This window comes from Psittacula echo, assembly GCF_963264785.1.
Source record: "Psittacula echo genome assembly, chromosome: 1".
Taxonomy (NCBI): domain Eukaryota; kingdom Metazoa; phylum Chordata; class Aves; order Psittaciformes; family Psittacidae; genus Psittacula; species Psittacula echo.
The window spans coordinates 147022639-147050572 of NC_137735.1; the positions used below are offsets into that span (position 1 = coordinate 147022639).

A 27934-nucleotide genomic window follows, 5' to 3' on the forward strand; every position below is an offset into this window, starting at 1 on the left:
AGCATGAGCTGTCATGCAGGAAACAGCATTTGAGAGCCTTATCCCAGCATGGGGTTGTTTTGATAAACAACCAAAATCTACACAAAAGAAGATGAGAGGAGGGATATATTCTTATTTATCATTTCCTGTGTCAGCAAAAGCATGTAACACTGGTATTAACTACACAATAATCTACTGCAGAACTTTTAGAGCTATACAGATGTTATCTAGAGAGTCAAAGCACACATTTAGATAGTTATTCAAAAACCAATTCTATCAGAAAAAAAAATTAAATTGGTAAATAAAGACAGGATTTTTATCAAAGCTGACTAGAACACTATGTACATGATTCCTACCATTTTCAATGCAGGTTGTGTAGCTACATCCAGTGACATTTACTAAATGGAAACTGGAGAGCATTTTAGTGTGCACACACACTATCTTGCAAGATAAAAGCCTGCCACTCTGAACAGTTCAGGAAAAAACAAAAGAGATCTCAAAGTAGGGGTCTCAACTATGATAATTTCCCAAATGTCATATGAGAACTCCCGTGACTTCCACAAACTGGGGCAGAGAGCATGGGCTGAAAGAGGTCCTTCATCTTATGAAGCACTGCAGAGAACAAGAGGGTTTAAACCTGATCTGTGGATCACCCAGAGCCTGCAAAGCCCTTACTAATCACTTGCACTCAGGGTGGGGAGAAGGCAAGAGAAACATTCTCTCTTGCAAGCATCTCAAAAGGAAAAGGTTAAAACAATGGTTGTCAGCTTTCTGAACACCAGATTTGTGTTGCACAGTATACTCAAACTTCCCTCATTAAAAGTAAACACTCCAAGGTCAGAATTCTTCCTGGAAAAGCCCCATCTAATGCTTCTGCCTCACTTTAGCTCTTAATGTGAACATTGATGGGTCTGGAGGTGACTGCAGTGAATTTCATCTTAGTTAAACTGGCTTATTCAGAGTAATTCTTGAAAATGAAAGTTTTAGTTTATGCTTTATGTGAGTCAATTTTATTTCATGTCTTCATGGTGAAGGTAACTTTTCTTTCACAAATTCATAAGCAGGAGCTCCAAGAAATCCCCTTTTGCCTCAAGATCTATAAAGCAGATCACAAAACCAATTTGGTGTTATAATTGCAACCAGCAAGTTGCTCTGAACAGATCTTTGTCATTAGATATCTACATTCTTGCATCTCTGTTGTTTAATATTTGCAATACTAAGATATTAAATATGAAAATATTTGCAATATCTGCAGCAGTTAATTCAGAGGTAAATAATTAGTAAAAGTAAGTATGTGAACAAACATTAATGTTAGAAATGAACAGAAGCTTTTTTTCATATTTTAAAATTATATTCAGGGTTGCAACAGCATCTATAAAACTTACTCACAGAGCAATGTACACCCATAGGAATAATACTAATTAGATGGGAGGGATTTTTCCCTGAATTTTCCTTATATTACATTTTAAGATGTACTGCTATAGAACATGAAAATAAGCAAACACAAAGTACATTTATAATAACTTTGTGTCTATTTCAGATTGGAAACATCCCAAAGAAACAATTTTCTGAAATACGCAAAATATTAATTTTGTTATTTCATTTTTACTTAAAATCTTTCCCCTCTTTTTATTTTATTTCTTAATGTAAAATATCCTTGAAACACTTCATTTGACCTGAAATAATCTTCCTCAATTTTGAAGCTTTTGGAACACTGAGGGAAAAGTATTAGACACACCTCAAGCTATTACAAATTTTCAGGAGTGCCTGAAATAAAAAAAAACCAGCAAAAAAAAGTAGGTATTTCTACAGTTCTGATAAGGAGATTATTTAACTCTCCTTTTTACAATGCTTTATCTAAAATCAAGAAAGCTCATGATTAGAATATACTTGTATGCGTTAATGCAACATTAAGGAGACATATTCTGTCAAATGACAGAAGACACAAAAATGCCATTCTCATAGTTATGTTAATCTCATAATTTATACAGATACATCTTTAGATTGTTATGCCTCCTAGGTGCTTTTGTACTCTGATTTCTTTAATAAGAAAGAAATTTTCTCATTTCTTTAACAAGAAGAAATTAGTAGAGTGTCGGGGTAAAAAGGTATGGAAATATCAGACCTCCACTCAAAACTGCTAAATATAACATTTACTGCACCAAATTATCTTGTCTGAGAGTACACATCTCAGAGAAATTTCTGCTTATATGCTGGAAAATGAAAGTACTTTTCCAGTATGTGTTTTTGAAGCAAGGCCCATGCTCTTCCTTCTACTGAAATGAATGCAAAGCCACTGCTTTGCCTGACTTCAACAGAAGTTCAGTGGGGATGCCATGACCGGTGGCAGTATCTATGCCACTAGCCAGCTGCAGACTAGTGAACACCCCATCATCCTCTTGCCAAGTTTGTTCCCTATCAGTAGTTGCTTGCACGACAGGTTCACTGTGCAGTCACCCAGCCCCAGTGTTCCTGTCTCCCTCACCTGCCTCTGCATCTACCTTTCCTTCCAAAGGAGCTCACGGCACACAGCAAGTGGAGTGGTATGCAACTCATCCTTACAGGAGGGATGCAACAGTACTAGCGGGTTGGTTCATTCTATAGACATTATCTATACTGGATTTTGGTTTGCAAAGTCTGTTTTCAGAGACTTTCAAGCTGTGATAGCAGCATTGCACTGACTTGATTTGTTGAACTGTTGCTTAATAATGACAACATCATCCTGCTTATTTGTCATTCCATGTAGAAATGGATGGAGGTGTAGAGATTATGTATGTATATATGTATGAATGTATCTATCCATCTATCTATCTATCTATCTATCTATCTATCTATCTATCTATCTATCTACCTGCCCACGTATCTATGTAGTGGGGGTATGTAGACAAACTCTCATCTGAGAAAATTCTTCAAACACAAAACCAGTAAATTCTGGAAAGGAAGTAGAGGAATATAGTACCTAAGAGATAAACAGAAAAGTGAAACTTCAGGCAGAACGTCAGAACTTTGTCAGGGACTTCTTAGAAAGCTGAAGAGAAATATGAAAATTCTGGCAGATATTAGTTTAAGACTCCAAAATGCATTCTTCTTAATACATTGTATTTGAAAGGCAAATTAGACATCTATTGAAAATTTATACCTGAAACTGCACCTCACTCGTTCAGACTAAATGCACTATTATAAGCCTATTACCATTATTAGTTCATAATTCATGAGCTAGAGATTGTTGAGAATCACAGTCTTTCTCACTGCAAAGGAATATGGTTCCTTTGAAATTAAAAACTGACCTATTGTCCCAAGTACATCACAACATTGCTAAGGTCTTTGCTGTAGCTAAACAGGTGTAAAACTGAACTTACAGAATCCATAAATGAGCAACAAGAATCCAGGCCCTTAGGTAAAAACCGGTTTCTTTTATGATCAGAAAGTCTTTGATTTTTTCCTATGATTAATTAAAGGGTTCTTAATTAATAACACAGCTCTCACTCACTTTGATAAGAACTGGGTCTAATGCTAAAACTTCCACAGAATTTAAGGAATTACTAAGGACAAGATCAAGCTTCATGCTAGAGTTTCAAATTATTTTATATTTACCAGCAGGCGGAAGAGGTAAATCTGGCTGTGAAATCAGTAAGATTTGGCTGTTAGGCCTTTTGATTTTTCGCGAGGCAGCATTAAGAAGCAAGGGAATTCCATCACCATAAGTCCTTTGAAATCAAACTCCAAGTAATCATACGAAATCAAATTTCAAAATCAATTGATACAGATTTCTAAGTCATATTGACACAGACTTCTAAGTCATATACTGGGTTTGTGTTACTTGTTTGCTTAATACTTTGGCTGTGTGGATCAATTTTGGGAGGATGCTTGAACTATAGGGAAATAATACCAAACATGGCTTTATTTCCCTATATTATGTTACTTAGATACACTTGTGAGATTTGAAATCAGGTAGGTGTTTTTCATAATATTAAAAAAAATAACATGCAGTCTTTCATAGGTCATGTTTACAAGGAATGGAGAATTACATCAGGTAAAATATCAGTAGCAAAGAACATGCTGAAAGTTAACTGCAGCGATTTTGAAATTTCATTTTAGCATATTTTGGTAGTTGTGAAATTTAACTGGTTTGCAAACAAATTACTTCTTCAAATACAGATTTTCATCTAAAAGTTATCAATAAGCTCCAAAGACCACTTACCTGTGTCCTCTAAAGGCATATCAACAATTACTTGGTCGCTGTATTTTCCATGTAGACCATTAGAGCAAACAGCAACTATCTGAAGAACATAACTTGTATTGGGCAGCAGATTATTTAGAATAGCCCCCTAAAAGAAAAACCATGTTCAATCATTTACTTGCAAATAAGATTCAAATATTTAAAAATGTTATTTTTTTCATAACACATTTTTATATGAACCATACAGCTCCTTTCTTCTAGGACTCTTAATGTATGTTTTTTATGTTTTACTGTCACAAATGTTTTTCAGTCAACTTAAAAAAAAAATCTTGTGAATTTTTACATAGAGGATACCAAACTATATGATTATTTAATGCTGAACACTAGTTTAGGTAATGTTATCTCTAGTAAGTTATGAGTCTTTAAAGGGGGTTAGAGGAACAGATCACATTAGTAAAACGCCATGAAGCTGTAATCAGTAACAATATTTATAGCTGCATGATTGTACTGAATCTTACTGATTGAGTAGATCATTCTTTCACATCAGTAAGCTACAAAGCATAGATCACTATTAACTGACTAAGGGGTTTATGGCTAAGGAGCTCTGAGATTAAATAAACTTCTGGGGACAGTAAAAGCAAATCAGAACAGCATCCAGCAAAAGCTTTCTCTCTTCTGGGCAAGGCAGGCTGTTTATTTTTCTTGGTCTTTGTAGAGTCATAGATGGAGTACATCTAGTACATAGATGGGGTACAGCTTCTGTGAGCTGCAGCCAAAGAAGTGATTTTTCATTGATTCAGCTCCCAGCTACTGTTTAATCCCTCAAGATTATTAACAGTGAGTGTTTTGCCATCACCCCTTTGTATGAAACTTGAAGAGTTTACAGTTACCAAGTCCTGATACCCATCTGTCAGAAACTCATGCTTAGTCTGGTCTTCTCCATCCAACTGTTGATAAAAGACAGCAAATCTCTCAATAGTGGTGTCATACACAACCCGAGGTCTTTCCCATGTAACGAGAAGACTGGTATAATTCTTTGGATCAGATTGAACGTTTTCAGGTTCTGAGCTGCAAACTGGAAGAAAGAGGAAAGAATATGCTATTTTTTAAATTGTACAAGTGACTTTGCTGAGATCTTGAGCCACCTCCAGAGAAAATGAGTGCAAGTCTTTCAGGTGCCTCATCTTTAGCTTTTGACTAAAATACCCAAGATGCCATGCACTATAAACAGAACCAGTATTTAAACAATAGATTTTCAAAAGCAAGTTAATTTGAGGATTACGTTGTCGTCATCATCCCCCCCCCCCCCCCCCCCCATTTTGTGAAATATTAATATCCAGTTCACAAGAAATAAAATGTAAAACACAAAACATATTCATATATACTTCCTGGGGATGAAAACTCTCCATTACTATGTCTTTATGGGTCTATCAGAATCATAGAGTCATAAAATCATAGAATCAACTAAGTTGGAAAAGACCTTTATGATAAGTCCAACCTTTACCCCAGGACTGCTCTGTTCACCACTAAACCATACCACTGAGGGCCTCATCTACACAGTTTTTGAACACTTCCAGGGATGGTGATTCCACCACTTCCCTGGGCAGCCTGTTCCAATGCCTCACCATCCTTTCAGTGAAGATTTTTTTCCTAATATCTAGTCTAAACCTCCCCTGGTGCAGATTGAGGCTGTTACCTCTTGTCCTATCACTTAGAGAGGTTTTTAAAGGTTAAAGGTAAACCTATCACACTTGAATTTTCTCTCAAGGATGTCTGAATCTTTTTATAGTACCTAAAGAAGAAACAAAATGCAAACTGGAGAAGCAGATGTGTCATAAAAGGGGAACATCTAGCAGTGCTGAGCAAAGCCCATGCTTCTATTTCTCCTGTCAACACATTAATCAACTGTCAGACAGAAGCTATCATTGTTATCTGGTGTGTGTCTAGTAAATGCATTCTTCCTTCAGTAAAAATGATGAAGCTAGCAGGTAGTGATTTTATGCTATTATGCTAAATTAAGGCACCATCTAGACATAGGCTGAAAATGTCTGAGCAGACTGCTGTAGTCCTGGCCCTGGCTCATGCACCTTCTTTGTCAGCCTGGAACTTGCACTCCTGGTCAGGCAGCTGCTCTTGCATGTTTCAGACTCTCCTCTCTGCCAGGCTTTTTCATCTCATTCAAGAAAGATCCGTTTCAATACTTTTCTAGACATACAGATACATTGATTACCAGTGTGCTAGAAATTTACTGAGACTCTGACATTCCATTTTTAAATCGCTGAGTACCTGCGTGTGGTTTAAAAATAACATACAAGGTCAAATGTAGATTAAACTGTATGAAAAAATACATTAGCAGAAATTGTAATTTATTTAGCTGAAGCTCATTGAAAAATGACCAGTAAGTTGTGATATATGAAAAAATAAAGCAACAGAGCTGCATCATTCATGGCTTGTTTAGGTTTGGGCTGAGACCCTATTCTCCTTCCCCCCTCCTCATCCTCCTCTCTATTGGTGGGGGAAGTGTGTCCTAAGACCCAGCACTGGAGATTGGAGATAACTGTCGAAAGTGTTCCTAAATTTTGGTTCCCAGCTTGAGAGTAGCGCAACTTGATTCGCTCTGATGTTTCAGAATGAGGGCCAGGGATCTCTGGCATAAATCCCTCTTTTTATCTCTCTGAAACTGCATGGTTTTTGAATTTTGGTTGAAATGGTCAGAGTGGCTGTCTGCGCCTGCCCTGGCTTTTGGAAAGTTTCCTTCTTATGGAGAGAATTTCCTTTCATACATACTGAAAAGGCATACTATTCAGTCTATTGCTTCATTTACTACCTTATTTCTACTGCTATATATAATCTATTAGACTTCTCAAAATCACTGATCAAAGTCCATGAAGTTTACTTTGAATCTTTCAACAATTTAATTAAATCTTACGTATTACAATGATTAGATAGAAATATTTTTGTTACAAAACTTTTGGCTTGACTTTCACACCAGTAGTTACTTAATCATTCACTATTTGGAATAAATGAAGAAACGTACTTTTCAAATCTCAGAATCTGTTTAAAACAAACTTTGAGTACCTAGGAAAAGAAAGCAAAAAACCCTATCTAGCTAATTAACAAAACAAGTGTAGAATATTTGGAGTTCTTTTAAAGGAAACAAACACCATGATATTACAACACTTTTGGTTGACAATATTGCATTTTGAAAGAAAGAAGAAAAAATTCTTTCCATTAACTTTGCAATTTGCCACTTGAACACGGGAGGGCACTGAAACCCTTCAAGAAAATATTCTGAAAAACAACCTCATAGAATCACAGAATGGTTTGTTTTGGAAGGGACCTTAAAGACCATCTACTTCTAACCCCCCCTGACATTGGCAGGGACACCTTCCACTAGATCAGGTTGCTCCAAGCCCCGTCCAACCTGGCCTTGAACACTGCCAAGGATGGGGCAGCCACAGCTTCTCTGTGTAACCCATGCCAGGGCCTCAACACCCTCACAGGAAAATACTTCCTAATATCTAAGCTAAATCTGCCCTCTTTCAACTTAAAGCCAGTTTCTTCCATTCTGCACGCTGGTGGGCAGGTTTGAGCAGCCCAGGTCTGAGCTGGTCAATGGAAAATAAGCAGTGGGTTTTTTTGAGCGTGTGTGAGCTACTGGTAGGAGCAGCATTAGTCTATGTAACTTTGTTGAATTCTGTAGCTTGCCTTGAATCTCCTGTGCTATATACCCAACATAGCATTTTATTCATTACACGGAATTCTTTGAATTGACATAAAGGAAGAGCAAATTTAAAAAAAAAAAAAAACCAAAACAAAAAAAACAACAACAAACAAACAAAAAAACCCCGAAACAAAACCAAACCAAGTTATGTACATTCCATCGCATTACTAAAACTTGTCGTTCCATCCCACTTCCACCAGATGGCAAAAGGAAATCATTAGACCAGCAATTCTCAACTCTGAGCGTTAAGGCAGATGACAAACTCGGGTTTAATTTTTTTTTTTTTTAATGAATCCAAATGCTCTTCAGCCATTTTTTTAAAGGTGTTTAAAATAACTCTCCACTTTTTCATAGTATAAGTACAAAGCTTCTCACTATTTCAAACTCTTCTCTACTGTCCTTTTTCCTCCTTTTTCAATCTGAGTGAATTTGGTTGTGAAATCTGAGTGTATTCAGACCAACAGAGCAGTATTATAAAGCTTCTAAAGGTAAAAGATTGGTGATTCCAGTATTATTTATTTTTCCTTCAGTTTTCCTCTGTTTTCTTTACCAGATGCTTCTTCCAACTATTTTTCTTTTCCCCAACAAAAAGGTGTCTTCCTTTTTGTTTTCCTTTGATGCTTGGTCCTGTTCATCTCAGCAGTGACCAACAATATTCCTACATGACAGTTACCTGCATATTCTTTCATCTCAATTCCTTCCCAGGCATTTGTCTCTTGCCCTTCTTCTGTATGCCTCTTCGTCAGTCATTCTACCTATGTTGTTTCCTTTCTTTTCCTGCCAGTCCCAGTAACACAGAAGTATTTTGCTCTTGCCTTTTCCCATTTTCCCTCTCTAGAGACTGGGAAAAGCAAGGGCATCACATCATAACTTAGCTAACTAAAGACTTCTGCTCTGATACTGACTTTCAGAAAATCTGGGCAAGGAGACTGCAAGAAAGGCAGTTATTGAGTCTGTCACTAATCTGAAATCACAGATATTCAACTGGATTACAGGTCTCAAGCAGGAAAATGCTATTCACAGGAACACACAGACATAGCCAAGATATCCAAGCCCCGGCTGGGCTTGAATTCTGATCTCTGCTTTCACCAGAGATGCTGGTTTTGCATATCATATCATGATAATGCACCTGTATTTGCTTATTCTTCTGTGGAATAAAATGCTACCCATGTAATTTAGAAGTTCTTAATCTAAACTGAATTGCACCATCAGGTAGCACCAGGGTGCATTAGAGGAATAATTCTAAAAAACTGCCTGGACTGTTTTTTTGACAAAAAGGCTTTTATAAGCTGCCCAAATTTGACTTATTCAGATATATATTTGTTGTGGTTTAAACCCAGCCACGCAGCTCGTCCACTCACTCCCCCCCTTTCCTCCCCCCCACCCCAGCTCCCTGAGGGATGGGGAGGAAAATCGAAAGAATGTAACTCCCACGGGTTGAGATAAGAACAGTCCAGTAACTAAGGTATAACACAAATCACTACTGCTACCACCAATAATAATGATGGTAAGGGAAGTAACAAGGGAAGAGAATAGGATACCACCTACCGACCGGTAATATCAGCCTGACAGAGCAGTGAGCGTGCCCTTCTGGGTAACTCCCAGTTACCTCCTGGGCATGACGTGCTGTGGTATGGAATACTTCTTTGGCTAGTTTGGGTCAGGTGTCCTGTCCCTGCTTCCTCCCGGCTTCTCCTCCTCCCTGGCAGAGCATGAGACTCACAAAGCCCTTGGTCACACTAAACATTTGAGCAGTAACTAAAACCACTGGTGTTATCAGCACTGTTCCTAAGCCAAAAGTCAAAACCACAGCACTGCACCAGGTACTAAGAAGAAGAAAAATGAATGCTACTGCTCAACCCATGACAATATTAAAAAAAAAAAAAAAAAAGGCCTGGATTTATGCATCTATCAGTTTGAAACAGTTGGAATAAAACTACATGTAGTTTTGAGGCAGCACTGGATAACTCAGGGTATTTTTTCCACATTTGTTGTTTTCTTCTACTTTTAGTTGAATATGGGTTTGAGATTTTTATCTTTTAAATCCAGCTTTCACTTGTGGAAGCTGTGAAAGCACTTCATTCGCATTAAGACATTTAAAGGCTTTTCAGCTCCCTGCCACTGTGTGGTAAAAAGTAGTTCGTCAGTATTCTCAGCCTATCTTTATGATGAAGGTGGAGCAGCAAAGTATGTGTGCGGGTTTGACCTTGGCTGGCCACCACGTGCCCACCCAGCCAGTTTCTCAGTCTCCCTCCTTAGCAGGACGGTGAAAGGAAAATGATGGAAATGCCCCTGGGTCAAGATTTTTCAGCTATTTACTCGAGTATAACCCACTCTAGTAATTCCTCTTGCATTGTCTAAAGGGATATCAAAGATTGCTTTTTCTCTGTTGACTACAAGAATTTTGGCATACTAAAAATGAAATGCATAAGCCTATTCATTCTTGAGGACTTAGGCATTCATGTTACAGTTTTTACATCTCAACATTTAAGTTTAATGATTCCCAGGATTTTTAATTTACCTTTTCTTAAAACGAAGGTGAAAATATAAATGCTCCTTGAATGTTCTATACTAAACAAATCTTATGATTGCATTCATGTGTTTATATATACATGTGTGTACATAAATACATATATTATGTATGTGCATGTGATCTTATTGCATTTACGTAGTGCGCACAAATATCAGCAGAATGTGAAATATATACAGGTAGACCCGAAAATTTCATGATCCTTTTTGTCCCTCCTTGTTTATGGCCAAACCAGATCTTTTACCCTACACTCCTTCAGGTATCAGCACATGGAGTGGACAGAAGGAAGCAAGGACCTGTTTTAAACAGTATTACCCAGTTTTATTTCTTGCGAATCTCTATGGAAATCTAGATTAGGATAGCACAGCTGAAAGTAGTTTCCTTCTACTGCAGTGACAAGAGCCAAGGCCAAGGTCATGGCTGTATTGCAACCACCTGGGAGGCAAGTGAATTGCAGGTGGCAGAAGTCTCAGTCTCTGTCTTCAAAGGTGTTCTGCCTATGACATTTCTTCACTGTAGATTGACTTCTAGTTACTAAGGACTGAGAAGATTAATTTCCTACTGACACATGGACATAAGTGGTCTCTCTTCCAGGGAGCTTCATTAAATAGAAGGACTTGGGGAATCATGATCTTTCTTTAAGTTAGGCCAAATCAACAATGTCTTTTCTAAGTCTATTCGGAAACAGAAATGTATTTAATTGTGGCAATTTGCTCGATCATTGCAGCTCAATTCCATACACTTCCAAACTTCAAAATTTCAAGCGCCACTTAGTACCTGAACAAAGAAACCCTGCCAGAACAGCTATTTCTTGGCTTTGACCAATGCAAACCAATTCACATCCTGAGCACAAATCTGAGGGGTTCATGACAAGCTGAGGCCAAAACAGAAGTGTCATGGACTGGTTATAGAAATGAGGCAATAAAGTTATCTTGTGCAGCAGTGTGGCAAAACAGCATCATGTACTTATGCAGTGGACCCAGCCCTCCAGCTGTTCTGAATGATGAATGTCTGCTAGCTTGTATGTAAGTCTTATACATCGTATTATTCCAGTGGGGAAAAACATATCTACCCAACTAAGGTGAATTAAAATGAAGCCACACTTCTTTGTCATCCGGAAACAACTACACCACATGCTTAACTCATTTGTTTATGTCTAATTAAGCACAATGCAGCTGCGTTTAGGAATCTACAGGTATCCCCACCCGAGTAGCAACATAATCCTCACAAATAGACATTTACTATTTATTCCTCTATGCTTGTAAGTATAGAAATCATCAACTTCCATATTTAGTGTTAGATCTTGTTTCCCATTACAGAATGTATTGCTTTGGCCATATAACCTTCACAAACTCCCTGAGGTTTTAGGTAAAACAAAAAACAGAATCTGGCTTCTGGAATTCTTTCCATCTATCACTTTCTCAGCAGACTACGTGAAATTAGTTTGGTGGCTCCACTTCAGCCTTTGCTGGAACATTACACAACAAAGAATGAAATGGGTTTGTAAAACAAAATCCTCTTGCAGTCCCTGAAAAGGCAGCTTTATTTAAGTCTGAAACATTTAAAGGGCAGAGCAAGAAAGTTTGAACTGGTGTGATCTTCACTGAACATTTGGTCAAGACAAGCATTTAATTTTCCACTCCATTTAATCTGACATGTTTTATGATCGCTATTTTTTTTCTCTGAAGTGATAGATTTATGAGTAATAATACACAGTGTGATACTTTTTACACAATTTAAAATGAGTACCTTCATACTAGGATGAATTTTTTTGCTGATATTTGTCTTTCAACCTGTGGAGAGGAATGACTGTTCAGTAAATACCTGCTTCATGAATTTCTTCTTGTCCAGTGTAAGACGAAAACACTTGCCCAAAGAATTTATACTGCTGTTCTCGAAAGTTGTTTTGCAGGTAGTCCATCAGCATAACATAACCAGACTGCTGCATTGTAAGGACTTCACAAAATACAGCTAACTAGAAGAGGCAAGGGAAAAACAGAAGTCAGAAGTCATAACAAACTAACTGGATACTGTTAACAGGGAAAAGCCCTGGGGAAACAGATGGTGAGTAAAGTCTCCCAGCTGAGCTCTCTTGGGTAGCACTGGACTTTTGTTCCTCTGTACCAGCAGTATATCTAATGCTTTACTCCACCTCTATTTCTCAATCACTCTGCTGTTGGAGCTATGCTTTGCCCAGCACAACTGTTTAGCTGGGGGAATATGGGAAGAGTGTTTTACACTCATCTTTATCTGGGCTATGTAAGTCCAGACAGCTTGCAGAATTAGGAAGTGTGCTCTTACTCCCTTCTAAGGCAAGAAATTATTCAGAGTCTAGTCCTGAACTAAAAAAGAGAAAAGATAAGTGGAGTAATAGATATACTTTCTAATTTGACATCTGCATGAAAAATTTGTAAGTAGATAGAAGAAAATCTAGGTTGTTGGGCTGGCAATGAATGCCATGAGCTTTTACCATATACATAGCAACTGCTTTTCTTTGCTATTATGTACTATTGTTTGGTTTGAATACATTAAGCAGATTACCTGGTTTTCAGAAATACTTATGGTATCTTTAAACACAATCCATTCAACCGTTTCAAAGCAGGGAGGAGTTGACAAAGACCCATTGTAAGTGTAGTATTTGTCTGTGGCATTCGGCAAGAGGTTCAGCAAAATAAATGGTTCTAAGGCAGCCTGTTTTCCTGGAAAAAAATAATAGAGTCATATCGTTAAAATACTGCAGAAATGGTATTTTATGAATTTATGAATACGAATGTGTTTTAGAATATATTCATATACATATATGAATGTATTTTAGGAATGAAAAATAAACTCTCCAAAAGAATTACCGTTATAGAAACATGCTAATTTTGAGGCCATTCAAAATTTGATATCCAGAGAGACTAGCATAAAAATAAATTGCTGAGCCTTTTCTATGTAGTTTGAATATTATCCCAAAACAACTTTATTTACTTGGGAAGTTGCAATGAGTTACTCCAGTAGTAAGTACAGCAATGAGTATGTTGGCTCATGACAATTTGTTCAAGAAAAATATTTGTTAAATCTCTGTTCTTGATCTCATGACACAGCTTCAAACTCTCATTGAATTTGTTCAAATTGTTGAGTTTCTCACAGGATCTTAACCTCTGCAGAAAATCATTGTTGCCATGTTAGACCTGAGAGTTATGTTACTCTTGACCCCAGAAGCAGAATTTCTATGGATCAGGGGGTTTAAGAATACAGTGAAAAACTGTAACAGCTCTAATACAAAGCAGAGAAGGATGCAAAGAGCTCCTCCAGGAAAGTATGACCATTCTGTTTATCGTCCTGTGAAAACAGTGTCATGTCTTTCAGGTCAGCAGTTTACCTGGTACCTTATCAGTTGGGAGCATGCATGAGAATTGCTGGGAGTCCATCTACAGAAACCTAAATTCATGCAGGTATGGCAGTAGGGTCCAGCAACAGAAATTGACAGAAGTGGTACCAACTGGCAGATTTTTCCAGGCTGTGACAATTATCAGTTTTGGAACAATTATCTGCCTTATTGTCTGCTGCATCCAAAATAATACTTAGCTTTTATATCTTGGAATAACAGATCCTTATGCACCTTATTTCAGTGCAAAGTTACTGATCTTAAATTTCCCTCTATTTGAGGAGTATTCACTTATGAATATCTAACGAATTTTCAGACTGTGCATTAACTTGTGGTTTTACAGATATTACTTCTTGAGCCCTGTATTTATCTTCATAATTCCTGTGAATTATCTTCATAATTCCTTACAAATATGGTGAGAGCAGCAAATTACATTAACAGTTTACTACAAATCAGTGGTGCCTTTCTTTATACAATGACTGTTCCACTGAGGTAAGATTGAAGAGCTGGCTCTCTCTTATCCATGTGTCAGAAAAGGGGAACACTTGGCAGTGCTGAGCAAAGCCCGTCCTATTTCTTCTGTCAACTTGTTAATCAACCTTTAGAAAGAAGTCATCATTACTGTCTGGTACATGCCTAGTTAACACATTCTTCCTTCATTAAAATGAATGGCCAGTACATTTTACGTAGATATCTTGGGGACACAAAACTTCCCATTTACAGTGAGAATCCTGCCATTTGGATTTTAATGTGATTAACAGTCTAGATTCTAAAATCAAACACCTACAAAGAATGATGAGAAACAGGACTGTTCCTTTGCAGAGCTTGAGAACTCATCACAACTAGGATTCAAATAAGCACAATACAGATATGACTAAGAACAGATCATGCACATCACAGACAAGGACAGATCATGTGCTATTCACCTCTCTTCAGGAGGAACAATTTGATTTAGTAATGACCTGAATTTTCAGAGCTCTTTTGCATTTTGTTCAAGAAAATGATATTCTACTCATTGTTGAAGTGCCATGTAGTGGCTGTATCTTGAATCTTGCTGCTGATAGTTTTACAGCTCCTTCCAAGGATGTAGAACAGTGTCTGCCTTGATGCATTACTCATTCTCCTTTGTATTTTATACAAGATGGCACACAAAGATAATGAATCTTAACTGCTTTATATTGCCCCATCCTCTGCCTTTGTGATTTATGAAAGTTGCTTCCTTTTACAGTTGAGAATTGTGTTTGTATTCTAGAAAAAATCAATCTTGATTTTAGTGCCATAATTTTGAAAGCTTTTAAAATAGTGGGCTGATAACTTTTTATGCTTTCAACCTATCTATATTTTTGTATTCTAGAGAAAATGAATCTTGATTTTAGTGCCATAATTTTGAAAGCTTTTAAAATAGTGGACTGATAACTTTTTACACTTTCAACCTATCTATATTAACGGCCTTTAAAATCTCAAGCATCACTGCATATAGGAAAACTGAGACAAAGTTAGCCATTTACTTAAGGTCATGATGTTAGCCATGATGTATGAAAGTAGCCAGCAGTGCTCATTTATGCTTATTCTTCTGTGAAGCTGCTATGAAACTGATTTAGAAACAGAGCCCAGATCTCCTTGTGCACCACCCTGAAGCCCAAGTGCTCTGACGTGAAATCATGAGAAATTCTAAAACACCAGATTGTCAACATTTGGTTTCAATAATACTAGTACAAATATAATAAAATTTAATTATTTCAGATTTAAATAGGAACAACCGCAAAAAAGCATTAATCTCAGCTGAATCTACTGAATACTGATATTCAGACAGCCTTGCAGCCTTGTCTAAGACACATCTTGAACAGCTACAACTAGGTTATTTGGTGTCCAATCACATATAAAAGTCCAGAAATGTATGAGTAAAAAAATTCATACAGTATCACAGTATGTTAGAGATTGGAAGGGACCTCAAAAGATCATCTAGTCCAATCCCCCTGCCGGAGCAGGAACACCTAGATAAGGTTACACAGGAATGTGTCCAGGCGGGTTTTGAATGTCTCCAGAGAAGGAGACTCCACAACCCCCCTGGGCAGCCTGTTCCAGTGTTCCGTCACCCTCACCGAGAAGCAGTTTCTTCTCAAGTTTAAGTGGAACTTCTTGTGTTCCAGTTTGTACCCATTACCCCTTGTCCTATCATTGTTTGCCACTGAGAAGAGCCTGGCTCCATCCTCGTGACACTCCCCCTTTATATATTTATATACACTAATAAGGTCACCCCTCAGTCTCCTCTTCTCCAAACTATAGAGACCCAGCTCCCTCAGCCTTTCCTCATAAGGGAGATGCTCCACTCCCTTAATCATCTTAGTTGCCCTGCACTGGACTCTCTCCAGCAGGTCCCTGTCCTTCTTGAAGTGAGGAGCCCAGAACTGGACACAATATTCCAGATGCGGTCTCACCAGGGCAGAGTAGAGGGGAAGGAGGACCTCTCTCGACCTACTGACCACCCCCCTTTCTAATACACCCTAGGATGCCATTGGCCTTCTTGGCCACAAGGGCACAGTGTTGGCTTATGGTCATCCTGCCGTCCACTAGGATGAATCAGACATTTCTCTTGATTTAGTATTTAAAGAGTTGCAAATTCATGATGATATTTATTCATCATAATGGACTTGTGCAAAGTGTTCGACACTGTCCCACATGACATCCTTGTCTCTAAATTGGAGAGACAACCATTTGATAGATGGACCATTCAGTGGATAAAGAACTGGCTGGATGGCTGCATGCAAAGTTGTGGTCAATGGCTCAATGTCTGGCTGGAGACCGGTAACAAGTGGTGTCCCTCAGGGATCGATATTGGGACCGGTCTTGTTCAACATCTTTGTCGGTGACATGGACAGTGGGATTGAGTGCGCCCTCAGCAAGTTTGCGATGACACCAAGCTGTGTGGTTCGGTTGATATGCTGGAGGGAAGGAATGCCATCCAGAGGGACCTTGACACGCTTGTGAGGTGGGCTGATGCCAACCTGATGAAGTTTAACCATGCCAAGTGCAAGGTCCTACACCTGGGTTGAAGCAATCCCAGGTACAGCTACAGGTTGGGCAGAGAGATTCAGGGCAGCCCTGTGGAGAAGGACTTGGGGGTGTTGGTCGATGAGAAAATGAACATGAGCCAGCTTCAGTGTGCGCTCGCAGCCCAGAAAGCCAACCATATCCTGGGCTGCATCAAAACGAGCGTGACCAGCAGGTCGAAGGAGGTGATCCTGCCCCTCTACTCTGCTCTCATGAGACCTCACTTGGAGTATTGTGTACAGTTCTGGTGTCCTCAACATAAAAAAGTCATGGAACTGTTGGAACAAGTCCAGAGGAGGGCCACGAGGATGATCAGGGGACTGGAGCACCTCTCGTATGAAGATAGGCTGAGAAAGTTGGGGTTGTTCAGCCTGGAGAAGAGAAGGCTGCGTGGAGACCTCATAACAGCCTTCCAGTATCTGAAGGGGGCTTATGAGGATGCTGGGGATGGACTATTCATCAGGGACTGTAGTGACAGGACAAGGGGTAACGGGTTCAAACTTAAAACAGGGGAAGTTTAGACTGGATATAAGGAGGAAGTTCTTTACTGTGAGGGTGGTGAGGCACTGGCCTGGGCTGCCCAAGGAAGTTGTGAATGCTTCATCCCTGGCACTGTTCAAGGCCAGGTTGGATGAGGACTTGGTTTAGTGTGAGGTGTCCCTGCCCACGGCAGGGGGGTTGGAACTAGATGATCTTAAGGTCCTTTCTGACCCCAACTATTCTATGATTCTGTGATTCTATGATTTACACTTCTGTTGTTACAAATACTCAGTCTTGGGTAATAGATCATAGAATCACAGACTATCTCGTGTTGGAAGGGACTCATAAGGACCATAAGCTCCTCGCAGGACTACCCTAAACTAAACCATATGACTAAGAGTGTTATCCTAACTAAGATGCTCCTCGAACTCTGACAGTCTTGGTACGATGACCACTTCCCTTGGAAGCCTGTTCTGTCTGGCCACCCTCTCAATGAAGAGTCTTTTCTTAATGTCCAATCTGAACTTCCCCTGATGCAGCTTTATTACATTTCCCTATGTCATATCTCTGAGCCTCAAAGAGAAGAGATCGGCATCTCCTCCTCCACTGCCTCTCTTGGGGAAGCTGTAAACTGCTATGAGGTCTTCCCTCAGCCTTCTCTTCTGCAAGCTGAACAAACCAAGTAGCTTCAACTGCTCTTCATTAAGTCTTGTCCTCAAGACCTTCCACCATCTTGGTCTCCCTCCTCTGGACATACTCTAACAGTTTGATGTCTTTCTTACATTGAGGCACCAAAACTGCACACAGTACTCAAGATGGAGCCCCATGACTGCAGTGTAGAGTGGGACACTCACCTCCCTTGATCAGCTGGCTATGGAGTGCTTGATACACCCCAGAACACAGTTGGCCCTATTGGCTGCCAGGACACACTGCTGACTCATATTGAACTTACCATCAACCCCACGTCTCTTTCTATGGGATTGCCCTCCAGCCTCTCATCCTCCAGTTTGCACATGTAATGAGGATTACCCTCAGCAGAATCTGGCACTTACTCATGTTAAATTTCACATGGTTAGTGATAGGTCTATCCAGATGACTTCTGTTGTTTCTAACAAAATAGACATAGCTGAGCTCTAGAGAACCATACTCCCCAATGCCTTTAGAGGTTTCATAAAATTACACTGAAATAGGATTCAGTAATCAATACAACATAGAGGCAGACTTACCGAAACGACTAACACTATCTACTCCGTTAATGATTGGGTTATAATCCAGATTATCTTCTAGACCAATCTGTTAAAAAAAAAAAAAAATTCATTTTTTTAACAGTACAGGCTTCATGAAAACAAAATTGAAAGTTGCAGTTTATCACCAAAATTATAGATGAATTAAAGCAGAGCAAATGCATTTTGCCCAATTGTTTTTCTGTAAGAATAAATTAGAAAGATATATGCAAATTTCTAAGTCAGTGATCACACATTGGAACCAGTTAAATTCAGTTTGAACATCTGTCGTGTTTCAAATCTTTTTTAATGACACAAAGATATACTTTGTTTACCTCAAACAAAATCGATAAAGCTCTTAACTTTCCATTTCCTTTAACTGCCTCTTCGAAATCTGTAAACTGTTCTGCATCATAGCAGTAGATTTGCATCTGCAAATAAAAATATATTCAAATGTTATGTATGGAAAAGTAAAAAACAAATAAAAATTCAATGTGGTTATTTGTATTCCCATTTTGAGAAAAAATGTCCAAGCAATAAATTTAATTACAAACATATGTTTATTTTATCTATCTCTCATGCATTATCTCAAGATACAGAATGGAATACATCTGCTGTTAGCTGTCTAACAATAACCTCTCCTGAGAGACCACTAAGTATGCAGGAGTTAGTTATACTTTCAAGGAGCACAATGCTCTCCACGGATAATATAGTAAACTGAGACCACTTGCTGATAATGGACATCTAATCTAAAGAACTGAGGTGAGATGAATCTTGTGGTAAAACCTGAATCACTGGTAAAACATGAATAATAAGGCAAGATGTCCTACTAACATGCCTTGCAGTAAGTGTAGAGAAGCATTGGCCATAAAAGATTATCAGGCATTTTGTACCCCCATTTGTCTGCTGTCATGGGCATTCAGTTTGTTGCACCCCTTCCTCTCTTCAGGTGCAGTCAGGAAATCTCCTCCAGTGCCAGCTGACCAATATGAATGGGGGGGGTGTCCTGCTCCTACTCTCCTACTAGGTTTTTGTGTGGTGGTGATGGAAGAGAATATTCTCTTAGATGCCTTGGCAGGACAGGTGGAGTGTGAGTGAGAATTTTCAAATCGGTAATGAGCTAAAGCAAATGACACTGCCCAGGGAAAGCTCCTGGCTCACAGCTCTCCATGGAGACATGGACAACCTAGGCTCTATTGCTTTGGTCTGAGGTAGAAGTCCAAAGGGCTCAGACTGAGAAGCAGCACAATCGCCTAGCATAACCTTATCTTTTCAACTGGAAAATGATCAGATCATCACATCAAGGATTGAAAGTTTGGTATGCAGAGTGCCCCCATAGATTTCAGTGAGAGCTTCTCCCCTCCTCCACCCCATTCCCATGTTGCTGCAAGCTATTCTGCCAAACCACCCAGTGGTACAGAAGTCTGGGTGCCTGCTAATGCTCTCACATGGTGGCTCCTGCCGTGCTGCTGCCAGCTGTTTCCAGCCTGGCGACACAAGGTTACGCTTTGTCCTGGTAATGCTCAGCAGCTCCCATAGGCAATCAGCAAAGCCCCAGCTTTGAAAAGTTCATTTACAATCTAAACAACTGACTGCTGTAGAATATGATGGGTCAAACTTATAGGAGCTTAACTGTTAATGGGAGCTTGAACACTGTCAGATTAGAAGACCCAAATTCTAATGTCATCTTAGATGACATGTGTGAAAACAGTTTAGACATTCTCAACATGCCACGGAATAATGCCTTATGCTGCCCTTCTAAAATGCATCATTTAAATAATTTTAATTTGGACTTAAGTGAATGATTGTATTTGCAAATAGACATAATCAAGTGACAAACAAAGCTATTTCATAAACAGTGTTACTTTTAGCAGAATGCGAATCTTCAAAATCACCAAAATCTGTTCTGTACTTTACCTCAAGAGGAAATTTTTGTCCTTCTAAACTATGTTCTGATCCATCTGATGACACGTTGCATTTTCCCCAGTGAAAAGTGATCTTGCTTGCTTTGAACACAGTGTCTAACCCACCTCCACTTACATAGTAATCATTTGTCAGGTTAATTTCCACTGAACAAAGAGAGAGAGAGAGGTAAAAAGGAGTGTCAATATAAAAGCCAGCCAATGCATCTATGACTCTCATATTTCAGTATTAGGTGATAAAAGGTAAATATGATATGCTTATTTCCCTGTATTTCATAAGCAATTTGTCAGAAAATTGGTTATTTAAGCTAAGTAAAAAGTGTAGCAATTCACTATTAGCATGGAGAAATATATGTCATTTCATGTTGCAATTCTCAGAATACTCATCTAGTGTAGTGCACTATTATATTGGTCTCTGGCTGACTGAAACTATCCACAAAGCTACACTAAAAAACTCAGAGAAAAGGCTTATCCACCAAGCTGTCAAAGAAAACAAATTCCTGAAATACACAGCTTCTGAAAGCAGCTTTGTTTTTTAACAAAAAAGGAAAATTCCCGTTCATTATTATCATAATTCTAGACACAAATCATGTGACAACACAAGAAAAGAAAATTGTAGTTAGTTCCTAGAAAGACTGTCCTGTCTTTGATAACCCTTAGCTGTGTAACAGTCTCCCATGGAAGAAGGTGATGGCAGGTCTTCAGATGGAGATAGATGGACACATGCTGTAGCTGGGAGTGAGTGCTTGTCTTCTGGAAGGAATGAGCAGGGTGGAATAGATCAAAGCCCCGCATTTGGGTTTCCAGTGATAGTGAATTGTTTGACCTATTGCTAAAGCATCGCTAATGGAGTTCAGTTTCATTACATTCCTTTCCTTAAAACCTTGAAGACAATTTTAACTGCAGAGCTCAGCAGTTCCTTTTATAATACCTGAATTGCTGTAGGTGATGAAAAGCGTGGTTCACTTTTATGGACTTTAAAAACTGTTTCCTCAGGGATCTCTTGAAGAGATACACACACTGTTTATCTATCTCAGCTGGTAGAGCAAGAGGGAAGTAAGTGATTTATGGAGTGGTATGTAGGAAGTATATGACGGGGTCAAGAACAAAAACCAGGAATAATGACACTAAAATAAGATAAAAACAAACCAATATAAAATAAAACAAAATAGCTGGTCTAGGGGTCCCACTGGAACTGGTAGAAGGTCAAAGACAGTTGTTAAGAGATTCCTTCCTCCACACCTATGCCCAAAACAAGAAACAATACTTTCAACAAGCAGCTTTTAGTTACTGTTATCCTAGATTTATAAGTGGTTGCAAAAAGATTTGTCTGATGATGTAAATGCCACCATAAGTTTTGTTTATGGCTGGGAGAAATAAGACCTGTAGGCATAAATCACTTCTTTCTAAAATACATTTCTAAGATAGGTAAGACAAATCGGGACCATAAAAGCACTTATTTCTCTTCTTTGACTTAAGAAGAAGTCTAAGTGAGTAATTGAGACAGAAGTGTCTACATTATAGGTGTTTATGTGTAGGTTAGATGAATTCTATGCTGAGTTTTTTGAAAGCACAACTCATCCATTAAGTGCTTCCAAATGAGCAAACAATTTATTCATACTTTTAAAAAATCTTTTTTGTATACTTATTACAGATTCTAGGAGTGTAGTAACCATTACAATTTTCTCGAAGCAAATGCTATGCTTAGCTTCAATGCAGTGCCTGTGTTGGGATGATAGTAATGATGTGATTGCTATCTGTCTGTGCACATAATTATTTGTGTGATTTCTCTGTTATGCTTGGCTATTGTCATCACTTGCTGTTTGGGGTTTTTTTAGTTTTATAGAAAAATTCAGAATGCACCGCGTAAGGGAATGTGAAATGAAACATTTAATTAAAAGTTCTTGGTTGATTATCTATCCTATACCACTTTTCTGACCTCATTTAACTCCATGAAATCTGACATTTTACCTGTTTTGCCAGTGTTGCGAATGAAAGTATCTTCCAAAGTTTCCTTTTCCCATCCATGGAATTTAAGTTTCTTCAGATTCACATTTACTTGGGTAAGATCTTCATCTATATTAATAGGAGACTGTTTGGCACCATTACAGGCTGAATATTTCTTTCCCCAGTTCTTTTGGTTCAAAGTTCCTAAAAACCAAAACATTTGGGGTAAATACACTTAAAACCTAAATAGTGTCCACACAATTTTTAGTGTGGGACAGTTTAAATACAGTTTGAAATCTGTAATCAGAGCACCTACCTTTCTTTTTGGCCTCATCTGTAGCAATAAGCACACCTAGCATTGCATACTACCTTCAGTAGGTCAGTCACTTTTTGACCATTTTAGAAATCATACACACATGCTTATGAATCTTTAGGGAAAGCAGAAAACAACAAAACCCCCCTCACACACAACATACAGAAATAATAAAAAAATTGGGGATGATGAAAGAAGCTGGCATTCAAGGAAACTTGGGAATTACCGCAAAACCCTCATTTCCAAATAACTCTTTCAATCATATGAATGCCATTAACATTAATTCTGCCCAATGAGGTCAGCCATCCAATATAATTTTTGAATAAATAAAAGCAGTAAGATTTTTTTAAAAATCTTTACACAGAGGGAAAAAGGTGAAATGATTCTATCTTGAAAAAAGAAAAAAGTCACTAATGCTCCGGTAGGAGAGCCTGGCTGCAGGGTTGAGTTTTGCCCACGCACTTCAGCCGTGACCCTTTGCAGCTGCTGGAGAAGAGCGGCCAGGAAGTCCTGCGCCTTCTTCAGGGCCCAGAGCCTCCATGGCCATTTCACTGTGGACAATTCATACATAGACAACATGGACACAGACTGCATCTTCTTCACCAAAGATCTGATTATTTTCCATTAGAAATGCTCAAGCACTCTACAGATCAGCGTGAGGAGTTAGCAGCTGCTATGAGAAACTTTTGTTTCTATAATATAATAATATAAATACTAGAGCACTTTGTGGTTTTTTATGTGTTTGCATACATATAAATATTTTTTCCTGATAGAGAATTCTGGTAATGCTTCAAAAGGCTAATTAAATCCAAGAGTTAACCGCACAGACCTAAGAAAATGTAATTGCTTCAGCTAGCTTCCCACTTACTGGTAGTTCAGAGCTAATAGTAGTACATCCAATGCACACATTTTAATTCGATTAGACATGTTGAAATGAGCCAGTGCTCATTTACAGGCCGCTGCGCTATATCCAAGTCTGTCAGTGGAAGATTTGCTATATTGTACCGTAGGCAAGGACAGCCCTCATATTGCACTCAGAAAACTCAAGAGAGGGGAGAAAAGATACAGCCAGTCCTGTAACCATGACAATAGACAGTAATACAAGATGGTCATCTGGATAGCTATCTACCAAGAAACAAACCTGAGCTAAATCATTCCACAAGTATCAAGTCTGGCAAGTTACCAGTATCACCTTGCTGCATCCGAATTACTACATAAAAAATGCATGCATACTACATATAAACCAATATATAAACCAATTTACTTCTTGAAAACAGCAACAGGAGAAACTGTTAGGGACAAACAAACCAAAATGAATTTAAATCACAGGGTTATGAATCTGGCTGTCCTGCAGTGGTGATTAGAGACCAGTAAAGAGCAAGCATTGGTCCCCTGGGAATCACACACAGGGTAAGCTTCCAGCTCCTTCTAAAGTCATGCTTGTCCTGGATGTCAGCTGTCAGTTACAGTTTATCACCTGTGAATATAATGCACTATTCTGATTTCTAATGTGCTTTTCATAAGAAAAGAGCGGCTAATATTCCACCGTCTCCTTCCAACTTTCATAGTTTCATATTTTATGGTTTTGTTATGCAGAATGTAAATTCTTCAATTTCGCTCAGTGTGTAATAGAACAAATTACCAGCATGAAGCTAATGATAACAACAGTAATCTTAGCTCATCCCAGAAGACAGTGTCATGCCAACACTGTAATCTGTTACAACATTCAGAACCAGGGCATGTGGACTTACATACTGTCATGGGTTCAGCAGCAGCAGTCACTTTTTCTCCTTATTAGTAGCTGGTGCAGTGCTGTGGTTTTGACTTTCAGCCTGGGAATAATACTGATAAACCCGAGGTTTTTGGTTGCGGGTCAGAATGTTTACCCTGACCAAGGACTTTGTGAGTCTCATGCTCTGCCAGGGAGGAGGGGAAGCCCGGAGGAAACAGGGACAGGACACCTGACCCAAACTAGCCAAAGAGGTATTCCATACCACAGCACGTCATGTCCAGGGATGTAACTGGGAGTTACCCAGAAGGGCACGCTCACTGCTCTGTCAGGCTCGTTTTCGGCGGATGATATCGTATTCTCTTCCCTTGTTATTTCTCTTATCATTATTATTATTGGTGGTAGCAGTAGTGATTTGTGTTATACCGTAGTTACTGGACTGCTCTTATCTCAGCCCATGGGAGTTACATTCTTTTGATTCTCCTCCCCATCCCTCCGGTGGGGGCGGGGGGGTGTGTGTAGAAACTGCGTGGCTGACTTGCAGACTGGCTTAAACCACGACACATAGGATGCTGGCTGTAGGCACTATGGCGATGTTGTGGCCTGAACGACAAAAAAAACGAAGTTTGCTCTTTTACTCTGGATGTGAAGCTTTTCCTAAGTATTGCCACAAAGAAATTAAAGAAATTAGAAGGCATGATAAGTAACATTGTTTCCTTTCCAGGGATGCCCCATCCCTGGCAGTGTTCAAGGCCAGGTTGGATGGGGCTTTGAGCAACCTGGCCTAGTGGAAGGTGTCACTGCCCATGGCAGGGATTTAGAACTAGATGATCTTTAAGGTCCCTTCCAACCCAAACCACTGTATGAGTCTATGATTCCTATCCCCCAGAGCGGCCTCACACCTATGAGATGAGCTTGCTAAAAAGATTTGAAAATGTTCTGCCTTTTTACTGTGTAGAAGCAAAGGCAATTCAGACAAGCGATTATAAGAAAAAGTTTCTCCTTTCATAGAGAACTTTATTATTTATAAGTTACTAAAATCTCACAGCATCTATGAATCTTTATACCCCAAAGAAAGTTTTAGAAAAGTGATTTTCATGTAATTACATATTGCCATACACACACCAATAGTCATGGTAAGAAGCTGATCTATGTATATTATGCATGAAAAAGATGCAAATACTGTTTCAGCTACAGTCTAGTTAACATGTCTATCCTATCTGTATGAATGTTACCTTGAAATCAACCAAGAATAAATGAAAAGTATTTCATGGTTGCAGAGGACAAGAGATAAGACTTCCAGCTATGACAAATTAACTGAATGCTCAAGTCAATGCTCCTGCTGGCAAATCTGAATATGTATTTGACAACTTTTAATCAGTTTTTGTCTTTGTGGTCCAGCAGCTGGCATAGCTGAAAAAGCTACAAAAGCAAAGGACAACATTACTGCTTACAGTTGCAGAAGTACAAGTGATCTCAGCACTGAGAAACACAGACAGTGTATAAGGTAAAAATGATATTAAGCATAGTAATGAGAAACAAGATGTGTGTATATTTTGCATTTCAAGAGGAAAATCACACTTGCATAACCACTGAGTAGTTGTAGCACTGATCTAAAGCAATGGAATGAGATGTGTGGGAAATCAATGGCAGGCTCCAGGCTGCGGCAGGACCATAGGGAATTCCAGAAGGAACTGGAGTTCAGTCATGATGATGTAAATTATATGTGAGCAGCAAAATACATGTTTATGCATAATTCCTGCAAATTCTGGAGCAGATATTGGTTGTGCCTACATTAGCAAGTAGTGCAGACCAACATGAGCAGATTTATAGCGTGAGGACCAGATGTCCATACCATATGTCTTTCAGAAGATTTTTACCTCAGCCTACCTCTGGTCCCATGGGCTGAACAAACATCGGCTTCTTAAGTGTATTAGATAAGTCCCTGACTCACATCTCTTGTTTACTATTAGTTGAGATGGACCTATATCATGCTCTGTGAGACAGCTCTACCTTGCAAACCAAAGCTTGATAAGTGGGGTGCAGCCAGGATATTTGCTTCTAAAGTCCACTCCCAATCTGAACTAAACTGTTAACATAAATGCATCCAGTGTAGGCAGCAGCTGGTGAAACTGCTGCAGTTTACATGACTTGCAGAAAGCCAAAGCACAAGTGAAAGAACCAAATGTTTTTAAACAAGAGCAGATTGTTTTACTTTAGGTGTTATGATGGAAATCATAAATCAAAACCATGCCAGCCATTTTGAAAAATATTGTTTCAACTGAGCTTTGAAAATGAATTCCCTCAAACTGTGTTTTGGAAATATGAGAAGAATAAAAATGTGCACAATATATCTTCAAGAGTGCACTGAGGAAGCAATGTTTGTCAAAGCTGTCAGTGTAGAAGATATAACTGACAATACACAATGAATGAAAATGAGCCTCAACAAAAGTTAATGGAAGACTGCCTATACCATAACATTTACCACTCTTGCCCAGGGCAGCATATCCAAAGAAAATTCTCCTACTCTTTCTATCTAAGAAACACTCATACCTAACTCTGCTCCTCATCCTTAGTCCCAATGACCATCCCTGCAACAAGTATCCATTTCTCCTTTTGGCCTCCAGTTATACAAAATAATAAAATCATAGAACGGTTTGGGTTGGAAAGGACCTTAAGATCATCTAGTTCCAGCACCTCACACTAGACAAGGTTGCTCAAGGCCCTGTCCAGCTTGGCTTTGAACACTCAGGCATACAGCATTCACAGCGTCCCTGGGCAGTCCATTCCAGTACCTCACCACCTTCACAATAAAGAATTTTGTCCTTATATCCAATCTAAACTTCTGAGCCTGTTACCCCTTGTCCTATTGCTACAGTCCCTGATGAAGAATCCCTCTCCAACATCTTTGTAGATTCCTTTTAGATACTGGAAGGCTGCTATGAGGTCTCCACGCAACCTTCTCTTCTCCAGGCTGAACAGCCCCAACTTTCTCAGCCTGTCTTCATATGGGAGATGCTCCAGTCCCCTGATCATCCTTGTGGCCCTCCTCTGCTGCTGTCTTTGGAAGACCTGGCCCACAAGGTCTTACTGTACTTCTATATTTTGTAAAAATACTTGAAAAAAAAGCATGTCAGACAACTCTGTGTGTCAGTATCCTTTGCAAGCAGAAAGGCTGAGCAGGGATGAAGACAAGCTGTGAAACTGAGTGGGCTGTGGTCCTCTCAGCAGCTTACCAGGAGAGGGTTTTTTCACCAGCTTTTGCTTTCACAATTATATATTTAGTTTTATAAATAGAGATTGGACACATAGAGAATGAAGGATATCCCTTCTGTGTGGGCTGCTAAGAATGGATTTGCCTTATCAAATATGTTACTAACTACTTTGAAGTGCTAAATGATTTGAAGGGGGCTTTTGCAGAGTGAACACATTTTATCTCAGATATGAGAAATCAGAAATAAGGCCACGAAAAGATGTGGGTACTTG

At 39.0% G+C, this 27934-nt stretch overlaps 1 protein-coding gene across 1 annotated transcript in view; it reads right to left on the reverse strand.

The window, feature by feature from the left end:
• PTPRZ1 (protein tyrosine phosphatase receptor type Z1) overlaps positions 1–27934 on the reverse strand; it is a gene marked incomplete at both ends in the record, with an annotated part of 134503 nt that overhangs the window by 43682 nt on the left and 62887 nt on the right. The window contains 8 exons of the mRNA XM_080621782.1: positions 4181–4307; positions 5050–5234; positions 12238–12388; positions 12955–13112; positions 18541–18607; positions 18873–18968; positions 20455–20606; positions 22431–22610. Of these exons, the coding sequence (XP_080477908.1) occupies positions 4181–4307; positions 5050–5234; positions 12238–12388; positions 12955–13112; positions 18541–18607; positions 18873–18968; positions 20455–20606; positions 22431–22610 (1116 nt within the window). The remainder of the gene's footprint in view (positions 1–4180; positions 4308–5049; positions 5235–12237; positions 12389–12954; positions 13113–18540; positions 18608–18872; positions 18969–20454; positions 20607–22430; positions 22611–27934) is intronic.